Genomic DNA, 15,000 nt, shown 5'->3' on the forward strand with positions numbered 1-15,000 from the left:
TTTATATATATATATATATATATATATATATATGGTAAATAAAATCTGATAATGTAGACGCTTTAATCATCTTCCTTTTCACATTTAGTCTCGACTTTATTTGAGGATCAATTTCTTTTGGTTACTCTTGATATTTGGACTCGAGACGCCATGTATTTGTGGATCTCCTCAAATATTAAAAAATTCGGCCAATTCTCTTAACGAGCTCTTGTTCAACAGGAATATCTAAGGTCATAGAACATCCGAATTTCTTTTTTAACTTAATCATAAAGATGTATTTATTCAGCATATTAAACGTATATCAGTCATTTTAATTTATGTATGAATGTAATCTCTGTTTCGATTAACAGAATTTTTTTTTTTAAGTTTTTTGCTTTATTTATTTTATATAAGAAATTTTTCTCTTTTTGGAGTGGTCGAGTGGTTACTTTAATTATCAGATATAGGAGCTATAGCGCCTTTACTATTTTTTTTTTAAGATATTCTTATTATCACATTTTGGGTTTCCATTTCAAGGACTTCGTGTGCTGCCCCTCTTGCTCTTCGGTTTTATATATATATATATATATATATATATTATATATTTATATATATATATATATATGTATATATGAATATATATATATATATATATATATATATGTGTGTGTATTGCGCACATCTTCAAGATGAATTACTTAAGGCAACAATTCATAAATGTATTAGCATGCTAACTAAATTTTATTTTTTTTTATAACTTTTGAAAACTATATTAAAGTTAAATTAATTTTGTGAGACTTGATCCAGATAGTCGTCTTTTCTGACTGTAAATTTAGAATGTAATTTTCGGGCTGTAATTGTAGAATGAGGCTTGTGAGATTTAAACAAAGATATGTTAAAGTTCAATATATTTTTGTGAAAGTTTCATATTTGAGCTAAATAGCCTTTTTTTTTAAATTGATTATTATTAGAAGTTTTTTTTTTTTTACTAAATATTTGTCTTTTCTCACTTTTCAAATATTATATTTAACATGAAAAATAATTTATTTTACTGATTACTTAAGATGTGTGGTTTCAAGTATAGTTTTCTTTATTAATAATACCAATATTGGGATGTACTGTATATGTTGTATATAAGTTTGCAGAATTATTGATTTACTTACAAAACTTGTGGGAACTATTCAATATGACATTTGTATCATCTCCCAACTTTATAGTAATCAATATATGGTCTCCTAGATTTGTATTTACCATATTTGTATTTTTCAATTAAATTATTTTTGGTTATAATTTCGTAAATAAATTCATTATCAATTATGAACGATTATGATTTTACATCTAAACGCAATATGTTTGTCAGAACTTGATGATGATACGATTACTTTTTTGTCCTTTTTTTAACAGAAAATTAAGCAAATAGCCATTTGAAATGCATATGATTTTTCTTCCCCAAAGAACGATTTAAAAAGAAATTAATTATTACAAACATATGAAAATAAAGTTGTTACAATAATTCATTAATAGTCATCTAACACTATTGTTTAACTGCTCAATTATTTCAGCTAATTTATTGAATGCATATAAAGGAATATATGAAGAACAAATCTATAATTTAAAAAAGCGTAACAACAACAAAAAACCTAATCATCAAATAAAGTAATTAATATAAAAACATAATTATTCACCTTTTACCATGTCTGAAGTTGACATTCATAGTTGTATTTGCTTACAAAGAGAAAAAATTACTTTAAAATGGATCTAGATTTTCTGATATTTACAACTACAGTAAACCAACTTTTTCCTCGGCAAATATATTCCTTGCCATCAAAGATCACATTTTTAAGTAAGGAAAAGGAACATTTTCCTCGACATATTTCCATTGGTATCAAAGTTTACTTTTAATAAATTGATAAAGTATTTTTTCTCCTCGGCATATTTTCATTGCCATCAGAGTTTACATTTTCTGGACTTTTTTTTCGAATATTTCAGTACCATCAAAGTTCACATTTTCTAGATAATTCAAAGGAAAAGTTTTCCTCAACACATTTTCATTGCCATCAAAGTTCACCTTTTCTAAATGAAAAAAAAAGGAAAATTTTCATCGACGTTTTCATTGCCATCAAAGTTTACATTTTCTAAGTAAGAAAAAGGACATTTTTCTTCGACATATTTTCATTGTCATCAAGCCACATTCTCTAAATAAAAAAAAAAGGAAAATTTTAATCGACACATTTTCATTGCCATCAAAGTTCACATTTTTTAAAAAAGAAAAAGAAAAATGTTCCTCGACGCATATTTTAAGTACCATTAAAGTTCACATTTTCAAAAAAAAAAAAAAAAAAAAAAAAAAAAAAAAAAAAAAAGGAAAATAAAAAATTCTGGGAAAAGTTTAGTGACATTCTGTGACGTTGAAATCGCGTGTTGCTCATTACTATAGCTACATGACTAACAAAAGTAAGAATCGACACACATAAAGCAAGTGTACATTTATCGAGAAAAATAGCTTCAACATTCAAAATTTGATATCATCTATCACTGGTCTTGACGAAAAAACTGACTTTTTTTTCCTAACTATGATAATATAAGAAAAATATGTAGTTTGGTTTTGGTTTGTAGACGTATTTAGATGTATGTACAGTTGTATGTGTATGCGTGTTGCGTGTGTGTGTATGTATATATGTATATAATATATATATATATATGCACTATATATATATATATATATATATATATACATACATACATATATACACTATATATAGTATATATATATATATATAATATATATATATATATATATATATATATATTATATGCACCCATTAACTTCTGATTAACACATTCACATTTTACTGTCAAATCGAACATAAGCCTATGCACATATACATTTTTAAACATTAGCCATCTCTTTCACATACACAGAAGACTCGCAAGCAGTGTTTTCTAACCCTTCACCTTAAACGGCGCCATTCACTACACAATTAAGCACTATCTAACACTCCCTTCGAACTCTTCAGAATGAAACACTTCATTCCATCCTATCTTTCTTCATTCTTTCCACGCGACCAAGGCATCTCATAAAGTTCATCGATTCAGTGAAGCTAAGCAGCTTACCACTTTTGCATATCTTTAGATATCTCGTCTTTTCAATACTTCTTGTGCTTAGTAAACTACACAAACACTTCATTTAAAGTGCCCAGGCTCTTTTCTCTCAATTTTTCTCAATTGCATTCAACTGCCGTTTCATTTCCATTTAGGGTTGTTGTATCGTCAGCCACTTTTTGTTGTTTGTTCCAGGAAACAATAACAAACAACACATGTGTCTTGCTTAATCTAATCTGTGATTCGCCTCTTCTTTCATGCTGGCGTTTCTTATATTCACTCGAAAATTCACATACAATTCATTCATTATTCCAACATTTTGGTTCCCATTTATCCTCTTAACCTCACTGTTGCCCAGATCTCTTTTCTAGTTTCTGTATGATTTTTTTTTTTATATTTTATCTTTTCAATACTCTACCATATGCACGTATCTCCAATTTTATACTCTATTTACTGTTTTCCCTCTATTAAAAGCATTTTTTTAACAATAAGGAAAATTTAGTCTCTGACAAAAACACACCTTTGTCTGAGACTCGCTTACAATCATTTTCAATTACATATTTGTTTTTAGGTCTCTTTCCAAGTATTTATCAGACTCAATGTTGTTTTATAACGCTTATTATGCAACCATACATACATAAATGTATATATATATATATATATATATATATATATATATATATATATATATATATATATATATATATATATATATATATATATATATATATATATACGCACACGCGTGTATTTTGTTCTGTTAATAAATGTGTATGTATGTGTATCGTGTTTATATGATCATATGTCTATGCGTTAGTAAGTCCTTATGATGGATATGTAGACATGTGCATCTATTCCCGTTCATGAGGCAATGCGTATATGTATAGAAAGCTATGAACAACTCATATCGCTGTGAAAACCTTCCAACTTCTTCCACATTCCATGAAAACAAAAAACATACTCACACACAGACACACACACACCCATGATCTCAGCCAAACATTCACACACTCAAAACGTTATCCAAAACGTTTCTCTGCCTAACAAGTTTTATCCTTCAGTTATTGACTGAGCCTTTGCTTGTACCAATAAGCTTAATGACACAGGAATAGAATATTGATTTTGATAATTTCTAATCACACTTAATTTGACGGGAAAATGAGCACTACTGGATTGAGTGCTTGCAGGGGAAAAAAGTAAATTTACTTACCAAAATTTTTTTTTACATGATTGAAGAATTTTTGGTTAATATTTAAAATAACCAAATATAAAAAAAGGTATATTGAAATGATTGATATTTAAGATTTCACTATGCTTACGACAATGATCTAAAAAGTGGTGAAATACTTTGCTTTCATCTTTAAAAATTCGCCAAGATTGACTATCAATGCGTAGAATCTTTTCTTTAGGAAGCGACCTCTAAAGTTTCGAGTGGCTAGTCAGTGAAGTCAAAAGAGTAAGGAATACCTACAGCATATTAAAGCGCGACGCGAATTACAAATTCGAAGTGTAACACAAGAATAGCGCTTGAAAGTTTTCGTATCTCCCTAACATGCGAATCTAAAGTGGCTCTTTTAAGAACATCCAATGTATGATTTCTTTCGCAGCTTCTCTTTAGACCCCCTAGCTTCTTTATACACTCCCCGTTCACGCAAATATTTACAGTAATTGACTCCATTCTCTCTCTCTCTCTCTCTCTCTCTCTCTCTCTCTCTCTCTCTCTCTCTCTCTCTCTCTCTCTCTCTCTCTCTCTCTCTCTCTCTTATCAGTCCCTATGAGCTTCGTTATTTACAAAGTGTTATCAGTAATGTGTCCATAAAACAATACAGTAAAACGAACAGATTGTGATTGTGAAGTTCTAGCCTAAACATGTGCTTCTCCTCTTTCCCCATTTTTTTTTTCCTCACGCTCGCTTTTTGTTTTCTCTAAGACTATTCTTCTAACGGCTTCTATCACAAGGCCACTAGCGTTCCAGTGGATCTATAATGTCTGACGAGTAGCACCGAGAGGCAGCAGGTGAGGCACGCCCACAGAAGGGGCGTCCCGGGAACGGACGCCCGAGGCGAGGGATTTCCTGCGCTGATCTTCTGCTGGCTTGGAATGTTGTCCAGGACTTCGGCCAAGACGTAGACGGACAGCCGCACGTCGTTGTGGATCCGAGGGTCCTTGTTGTTGATCATGTCCGCTATTTTCTCTGCGGTGGCTTGGCAACGATCCTGTAAGAGGCACGAGTGTATGAGAATGGGTCATTTTGCATATTCACTTCAAAAGTTAAGAGGTACGAGTGTAAGAGAATGGGTCATTTTGCATATTAACTTCAAAAGTTAAGAGGTACGAGTGTAAGAAAATGGGTCATTTTGCATATTCACTTCAAAAGTTTAGAGGTACGATTGTAAGAGAATGGGCCATTTTGTATATTGACTTCAAAATTTAAGAGGTACGAGTGTAAGAGAATGGGTCATTTTGCATATTGGCTTCCAAAATCGAAGTACGAGTGTAAGAGAATTGGTCATTTTGTATATTGACTTCAAAAGTCAAGAGGTACGAGGTATGAGAATGGGTCATTTTGTATATTGACTTCAAAAGTTCAGTGGTACGAGTGTAAGAGAATGGGTCATTTTGCATATTGACTTCAAAAGCCAAGAGGTACAAGTGTAAGAGAATGGGTCATTTTGCATATTGACTTCAAAAGTTAAGATAAACGAATGTATGAGTAGGTCATTTTGCATATTGGCTTCAAAAGTCAAAAGGGACGAGTGTACGAGAATGGGTCATTTTGCATATTGACTTTTCAAAAGTTGAGAGGTACGAATGTATGAGAATGGGTCATTTTGCATATTGGCTTCAAAAGTCAAAAGGGACGAGTGTACGAGAATGGGTCATTTTGCATATTGACTTTTCAAAAGTTGAGAGGTACGAATGTATGAGAATGGGTCATTTTGCATATTGGCTTCAAAAGTCAAAAGGGACGAGTGTACGAGAATGGGTCATTTTGCATATTGACTTTTCAAAAGTTGAGAGGTACGAATGTATGAGAATGGGTCATTTTGCATATTAGCTTCAAAAGTTGAGAGGTACGAATGTATGAGAATGGGTCATTTTGCATATTGGCTTCAAAAGTCAAAAGGGACGAGTGTATGAGAATGGGTCATTTTGCATATTAGCTTCAAAAGTTGAGAGGTACGAATGTATTAGAATGGGTCATTTTGCATATTGGCTTCAAAAGTCAAAAGGGACGAGTGTATGAGAATGGGTCATTTTGCATATTAGCTTCAAAAGTTGAGAGGTACGAATGTATGAGAATGGGTCATTTTGCATATTGGGTTCAAAAGTTAAGAGGTACGAGTGTAAGAGAATGGGTAATTTTGCATATTTACTTCAAATGTTTAGAGGTACCGGTGTAAGAGAATGGGTCATTTTGCATATTCACTTCAAAGGTTAAGAGGTACGAGTGTAAGAGAATGGGTCATTTTGCACATTTGCTTCAAATGTTAAAAGGCACGTGTGTAATGTGTAAGAGAGTGGGTCATTTTACATATTGGCTTCAAAAGTTAAGAGGTACGATTGTAAGAGAATGGGCCATTTTGTATATTGGCTTCAAAATTTTGAGGTAGGATTGTAGGAGAAGTGGTCATTTTGCATATTGGCATCAAAAGTCGAAGTACGAGTGTCTGAGAATGGGTCATTTTGCATATTGTCTTCAAAAGTTAAGAGGTACGATTGTAAGAGAATGGGTCATTTTGTATATTGGCTCCAAAATTTAAGAGGTATGAGAGGTAATCCTTTAGGTTCGTTTAAAAAAAAAAATTACTACAGATTCTGAAATCTTACCCCCCCCCCCCCCTTGAATAAAAGGAAATTAAATTCCCAGGCCTACATGGCTTAGGAGTTTGAAGCGTGAAGTAGGAGATGACGAGTGGAGAATTAAAAGCTCAAGATAGAGACGACTGGCGAAATCTAATCGAGGTCCTGTGCGTCAATAGGCGTGGGAGGAGATGATGATGGTGATTATTATTGGAATCTTTAAAAGCTCAACAGTTATTGTTTTTTATTTCTATTACTTTTTCCTACAAGTTATTACCTATTATGGCCCCAACTCCATTCCTTTCCATCTTGTGGCCCGCTTGTTCGTAATGTTTATTGATCAATATTTTTCAAAATGAAATTAGCTTTTAATAACAATCATTGAATATCTTTATCTCCCTTGAATTTTTCAAGTCTTTAGTTTTCTTAATGTGTCGTTATCAAAACTTTTCAAATTGGATTAACATTATTCTCTCGAATAACTATCTGGAGACATGTCTGTAGTATGTTTAATTCTGAATTTTATAAACCTTCAATTTTCGAAGTTTTTCTTCATATGGAATCAATATTTCATATCTATAATTGCATCTTTTATTTTTCTTCCAATAACCGTCTGGAACTTTTGGAAACTTGTCTGTATCGTGTTTAATTCATTTAAGATGTTTATGTTTCTATTCTAGTAATCTTATAAAATTCTGGAGGGGCTTCAGTAGAGAGCAGACCTCTGCCGCGGCAGCGTATTTCTCGACAATTTGCTCGACCTTGACCTTGACATTTGACCTTAACATGTATTAATTGGCATCGGTTTTCCTACACTCAAATATGAACCAAGTTTGAAGGCTCTGTGACCACGATGTCCAAACTTATGGCTTAATTACGTGAATTGGACATTTTGCTTGAACGTGACCTTGACCTTCCAAAATTTAATCATTTCCAGCTTTTTACATAACAGTTAATCACTCCCAGTTTCCTTACTCTGCGATTAAAATTGTGGCCAGGAAGCTGTTCACAAACACACACAGAGAAACACAAACAGAGGCAAAAACATAACCTCCTTCCAACTTTGCAGCCGGAGGTAAATATACTGTAAAGGAACAAACGAACAAGCAAAATATGTTTCCCTACTGGAAAAGGGGGTTACCCTAAAAGCTACTTTGATTTCGGCGTCGCCGCTTGATGAAAAACATTTCCTGTCCCCATAGAAACGTCAGTTCAGACGATTGCATCAATAAACCAGAAGTAAACACAGTAGCAGTGGTTTGCTTTGAAGCAGAGGTGACCCCCTTTTATTACGTGTTTGTTGCGCAAACAATCCTAACACGCTATTCATACGGCTCCTGGGGTCCACTTGACGTAACCTTTGGATCTTCAAGAATGAGTCTGGGTTATTTTTTTTTTCTTTTTAGTTAATTTATGAGGTTCTGGAATTAACTTTGGTATTACTTCCATTCCGCTGGAAGGTCTTGGTAACTCTGTCTTCGTCGCTTTGAAAGGTGCATCAAAGAAATTTGTTGAGGGGACGAAGTTTAATGAATGGATTAATATCTTCCACTCTCTTAATGAATAAGTTCTTTGAATAAATGGAATCCTGCTTTTTTATCATCTCTAGAATGGGTATACTATTTACTTGAAGGACTTGCAATATTAGTTTAAAGGTTCAATCCGCACTTTAGTTTTCAGAAGAGATAGTTTATTCTAAACTCGCCTATAATTTAGCTGTTTTGTTTATGAACAACTTTGATGACTATATCTTCAAAACTGCTTAAAAGTTGGTTCCAGTGTTATTATTATTACTATTCTGCTTAAATGTTGGTTCCGGTGTTATTATTATTATTATTATTATTATTATTATTATTATTATTATTATTATTATTATTATTATTATTATTATTCTGCTTAAAAGTTGGTCCCGGTGTTGCTGTTGTTATTATTATTATTAATATTATTATTATCATTCTGTTTAAAAGTTGGTTCTAGTGTTATTATTATTATTATTTATTATTATTATTATTATTATTATTATTATTATTATTATTATTATTATTATTATTATTACCATTATTATTATTATTAGCTAAACTACAACCATAGCTGGAAAAGCAAATTGCTACAGGTCCGAGGGCTCTAGCAGGGAAAATAGCCCAATTAGGAAAGGATACAAGGAAATAGGTAAACTATATATGAGAATTAATCGTAAAAATATAAAAATATCTGAAGATCAATAACAACCTTAAAATAGAATCAGATTGAGTCGTTTGTAGGTTTCCAATATTATCTTAGCTATTCACATTATTTGTAGTGTCCGGATATTAGTTTTCTTAAAGTTAAACCCTCGTGGAAACTTCTCTAGCGGGCTAAGTATAAATGACGTCATTATTTGTGATCTAAGGAAAGCGAATAAGAACGGGGATAGAAAAGAAGGATTGGTATGAGAAAGGAAACCAAGAAGAAGGGGATATGAAAAGGAAAAAAAAAGTGATGATTAGGAAAGTTATGGCGATTTTAAATTATGGCGTAATATTACGCAAGTGAGACAAAATCAACGAATGAATATTTGAATAGAAATTTTAGATGATTTGTGGTAATTAGGTCAAGTTAGCTGCAGAGTTACTTATATTTTGGTAGTAATAGTCCTGGACGTATGAGCATTGTTCAGGAATATAAGTTTCTTTTATAACCACTGTACCTGAAACTTTTATACTCTTTTGCTAAAGTGTGGCGCGCTGTAGTTATTGTATCTGTAATTTTTTATGTTGTATTTCATTCACCATTATTTATATTGTTGCGCAGACTAGATAGCAGTGAAATCATTGTACTTATGTAATTCATTCAAAACTTTTAGTAAAGGTAGTATTCCTTTTTAATGATGAAAAGATATGAAACATCATCATAGGAGTTGGCAACGTGAAAATTCCTCAAAGTCAATCACCTTTCCTAACATAAATCATTATCATCTACGAATATTGACGCAAAGGGCCCCGGTTAGATTTCCCAAGTCGTCTCTATCTTGAGATTTTAATTCAATACTTCTCCATTCATCATCTCCCACTTCACGCTTCATATTCCTCAGCCATGTAGGCCTGGGTCTTCCAAATCTTCTAGTGCCTTGTGGAGGTCAGTTAAACGTTTGGTGAATTAATCTTTCTTGGAGAATACGAAATTCCAGTGTTATGATAAGCACCCTATCTGAATGTGCATGTTTGCGTGTGTTACCTAATACAAAATCAATAGAATAAATATAGGCTTTCCAATGAAAACAAACATTTAGGACGCAAGACACGCAACTGACTAAAACTAATTATAACCTTTACGCTTAGGATTAACAAACATAGGCTGCCAATCTCGTAATATTCAATCACGTAATACATCGGGTTCACGCTCTGATAATAGAATCATCCAATTAATTACAGATTAATCCCCGTTAGAAAGGAATTAATGTCGACTTCTTAATACTAATTTATAAACTAGGTGCGGAATGCGGCTTCGGGGCCATCAAATTAAGCTGCTGATGTTATTATTGCATTTCATTTATTGAGTTTTTTCGTTTTCTTATAATTTAAACCAAGGGTAGGGGCCTAGTGACGATAATGAACATCATGTGGTGTACTGTAGGCATTAATTAAGGGTCTGTTAGTAACGATGATACACATCATGTGGTGTACTGTAGGCATTAATTAAGGATCTGTTAGTGACGATGATACACATCATGTGGTGTACTGTAGGCATTAATTAAGGGTCTGTTAGTGACGATGATACACATCATGTGGTGTACTGTAGGCATTAATTAAGGGTCTGTTAGTGACGATGATACACATCATGTGGTGTACTGTAGGCATTAATTAAGGGTCTGTTAGTGACGATGATACACATCATGTGGTGTACTGTAGGCATTAATTAAGGGTCTGTTAGTGACGATGATACACATCATGTGGTGTACTGTAGGCATTAATTAAGGGTCTGTTAGTGACGATGATACACATCATGTGGTGTACTGTAGGCATTAATTAAGGGTCTGTTAGTGACGATGATACACATCATGTGGTGTACTGTAGGCATTAATTAAGGGTCTGTTAGTGACGATGATACACATCATGTGGTGTACTGTAGGCATTAATTAAGGGTCTGTTAGTGACGATGATACACATCATGTGGTGTACTGTAGGCATTAATTAAGGGTCTGTTAGTGACGATGATACACATCATGTGGTGTACTGTAGGCATTAATTAAGGGTCTGTTAGTGACGATGATACACATCATGTGGTGTACTGTAGGCATTAATTAAGGGTCTGTTAGTGACGATGATACACATCATGTGGTGTACTGTAGGCATTAATTAAGGGTCTGTTAGTGACGATGATACACATCATGTGGTGTACTGTAGGCATTAATTAAGGGTCTGTTAGTGACGATGATACACATCATGTGGTGTACTGTAGGCATTAATTAAGGGTCTGTTAGTGACGATGATACACATCATGTGGTGTACTGTAGGCATTAATTAAGGGTCTGTTAGTGACGATGATACACATCATGTGGTGTACTGTAGGCATTAATTAAGGGTCTGTTAGTGATGATGATACACATCATGCGATGTGCTGTAGGCATTAATTTAAGGGGTAAGGGGAGGCTTAGTGATTGTAATTCGCATCATGCGGAGTACTGTAGGTATAAAAGGTCCTTGGGGGGGGGGGCGGAAAAGGGTTAGTTACGGCAATTCACATTACATGGTGTACTGTAAGCATTAATGAAAGGTCCTGGGGTAGGGTTAGTGATGACAATTCACATCATGCGGTGTACTGTAGGCATTAATTAAAGTTTTTTTTTTTTTTTTGGGGGGGGGGGGGTGGGGGTTAGTGACGATAATAAACATCACATGGTGTACTGTAGGCATTAATTAAGGTTATTTTGTTGAGGGGGGGGGGGTGTGCTTTAGTAATGGTAATTCACATCATGCAGTGTACTGTAGGCATTAATTAAAGTTTTTTTTTTTTTTTTTTTTTTTGGTGGGGGAGGGTTAGCGACGATAATAAACATCACGTGGTGTACTGTAGGCATTAATCAAGGTTATTTTGTTGAAGGGTGTGTGTGCTTTAGTAATGGTAATTCACATCATGCAGTGTACTGTAGGAATTAATTAAAGTTTTTTTTTGGGGGGGTTGGGGGTTGGGAAGGGTTAGTGACGCTAATAAACATCACGTGGTGTACTGTAGGCATTAATCAAGGTTATTTTGTTGAAGGGTGTGTGTGCTTTAGTAATGTAATTCACATCATGCGGTGTACTGTAGGCATTAATTAAAGTTTTTTTTTTTGGGGGGGTGGGTTTAGTAACGATAATAAACATCACGTGGTGTACTGTAGGCATTAATTAAGGTTATTTCGTTGAGGGGGATGTGTGCTTTAGTAATGGTAATTCACATCATGCGGTGTACTGTAGGCATTAATTAAAGTTTTTTATTTATTTTTTTTTTTGGGGGGTGGGGGTGTGTTTAGTGACGATAATAAACATCACGTGGTGTACTGTACGCATTAATTAAGGTTATTTTGTTGAGGGGGGGGTGTGTGCTTTAGTAATGGTAATTCACATCATGCGGTGTACTGTAGGCATTAATTAAGGTTCTTTGACGGGCGGTAGTACACTTTATGCGGTATACTGTAGGCATTAATTAAAGGGTTTTAATGGGGTGGAGGGTTACTTAATTAAGGCTCTCTGAACCAATGTGTTGGGGGCCGTGTTAGTAACGACAATACACCTCACGCTGTGTACTGTATGCATTAATTAAGGTATTTTGTAACTTCCCCTCGGGCCTTAGCTGCACCCACTGATTATATTTCTACTTTACCTTTGTTCTGTTATTAATTCTCTTAGATTTTAATTCATGATTAAATTGCAATGTTATTTGTAATTATTATTAATAAAATTATTAAAATTAATGTTATTTGCAATTATTATTAATAGAATTATTAAAATTAAATTTATTAAAATTATCAAAATTATCATTATTATTAAAATGATTAAAATTAAAGTTATTAAAATTATCAAAATTATCATTATTATTATAATTATTAATGTTATTAGAATGATTAAAATTAAACTTCCCTGCTGAATAGTCTTCCAAGCCCCAACGCTGACCAAAATTAATAAATCCATTCCTATTTTAATATGACATTTAGAAATTGTAACTTCTTAAATCTTTTTATATGCCTCCTAAATATATTCATCTTTTATCTTGGTTATTTTATTTTAATGGTGTTACTGTTCTTAAAATATTTTATTTATTCTTGTTTCCTTTCCTCACTGGGCTATTTTCCCTGTTGGGGCCCCTTGGCTTATAGCATCCTGCTTTTCCAACTAGGGTTGTAGCTTAGCAAATAATAATATTAATAAAAGAGAGATAGATTAATAAATGACATTTAACAATATGCTTAAAAAAAATGGGGCAAAAACTTACCCTTTCTTCCTGAAACATATTCAGCGAATAGGATTCATTTCTAATACTTGAAGAAGTCTGGTAATTCCGAACTTGCAAAACGATGTTTTCGCTCGTGTTTTCGTATAACTCCAGGTGGCATTCATCCTGCAACAAGTCCAGATAAGATTTGAAACGATAGTGGTTTAGATAAGGTAATATCAGTATACTTCATAGCCTAGTGTACGTGACCCGTCATAAATGATGGATGAATATTTAGATGTATATGCAAATACAGATTCAACCTTTGCCACCCCATCTCATTTCCTAACTACCAACAGGTAGTTTGGGGAATTTGTGGGAGATCGTTGTTTCCGAGTGGTTGCGCTCAGTGTGACAGGAAGGAATTTATATTATATATATATATATATATATATACTGTATATATATATATATATATATATATATATATATATATATATATATATGTATGTATGTATGTATGTATGTATATATATGTATGTATGTATGTATATATATATATATATATATATATATATATATATATATATATATATATATTTATATATATACATATGTATGTGTGTATATATATATATATATATATATATATATATATATATATATATATATACATATGTATGTGTGTATATATATATATATATATATATATATATATATATATATATATATATATATATATTTATTTATTTCTTTATATACATACATGCATACACATATATAGCTAGGCACTTCCTCGTTATTATAGGCAGACAGACGGACACAGTTGTATAATTATATTTTATCATTCAATTTTTTGAGTTTAAATCAAGTAATTAAAAAAAAAATTCAATTCTTAACATTATATTTTATAAATATGACAACACTCATGACATGAAAGAAAAACCTTATTAATGATTTTGAACTCATCAAAAACAGTTATTGAACTATGATATATTAAAAAAAAAAAAAATGAAATTGGTATAATGAAAGTTGTAATCTTAACAATAATTATCATGCATCAATTGGTATATATTTCCTTTTAGTAAGATTAATTCTTAAAACTGTGTTCATATTGAACAACTATGATATATTGAAAAAATGCCACAAGATTAAATAGCTATAATGAAAGTTTTAATCTTAACAATAATTATCATACATCAGTTGGTGTCTATTTCCTTTTAGCAAAATTAATTCTTAAAATTGTTTTCATATTAAACAACTAGATAGAGAGGGTGTCAATTGCCATTTTACTTCAGATGTGTATAAAAAAAACTTTCTCCCAATCTTTAAAAAGAGATAGATTCTTTATCTCCTAACGTTTCAAGCAACTAACCTAAATTTCCACTTGTTCCATAATAATTTTTCTAAAATTTCATACATGAAATTCTATCTACCATAAATAAAAAACAGAAATTTACATTTCTGTTGACGTTCAGAAAATACCTCGAGGAGTAACGGGTCGGAAATGGTAGTTATATTGTTGGTTTGTCTATTTATTAATGGAATAATTGTATAAAAGTATTATATCTGAATTATAGGAAGAATAAAATAGCGTATTATAATTAATACACAACAGAGTAAATTGTAAATTGATGACCAAAGTGATAGATGAGTATGATATCCTTGCGAACTTTTTTTTAAACTGTTTCAACTGTATTTTTCTTATATATATATATATATATA

At 32.2% G+C, this 15,000-nt stretch overlaps 1 protein-coding gene and 1 long non-coding RNA gene across 2 annotated transcripts in view; one reads left to right on the forward strand and one right to left on the reverse strand.

The window, feature by feature from the left end:
- The window catches only part of LOC137629145 (uncharacterized), a 688,047-nt gene that overhangs the window by 229,591 nt on the left and 443,456 nt on the right, over positions 1–15,000 (forward strand). The gene's annotated exons all lie outside the window — the stretch shown is intronic.
- LOC137629144 (uncharacterized) overlaps positions 4,390–15,000 on the reverse strand; it is a 308,046-nt gene continuing 297,435 nt past the window's right edge. The window contains 2 exon segments of the mRNA XM_068360414.1: positions 4,390–5,297; positions 13,336–13,461. Of these exon segments, the coding sequence (XP_068216515.1) occupies positions 5,034–5,297; positions 13,336–13,461 (390 nt within the window). The 3' untranslated portion in view covers positions 4,390–5,033.

The sequence above is a fragment of the Palaemon carinicauda genome, chromosome 37 (assembly GCF_036898095.1).
Source record: "Palaemon carinicauda isolate YSFRI2023 chromosome 37, ASM3689809v2, whole genome shotgun sequence".
In the NCBI taxonomy this organism is placed as follows: Eukaryota; Metazoa; Arthropoda; class Malacostraca; order Decapoda; family Palaemonidae; genus Palaemon; species Palaemon carinicauda.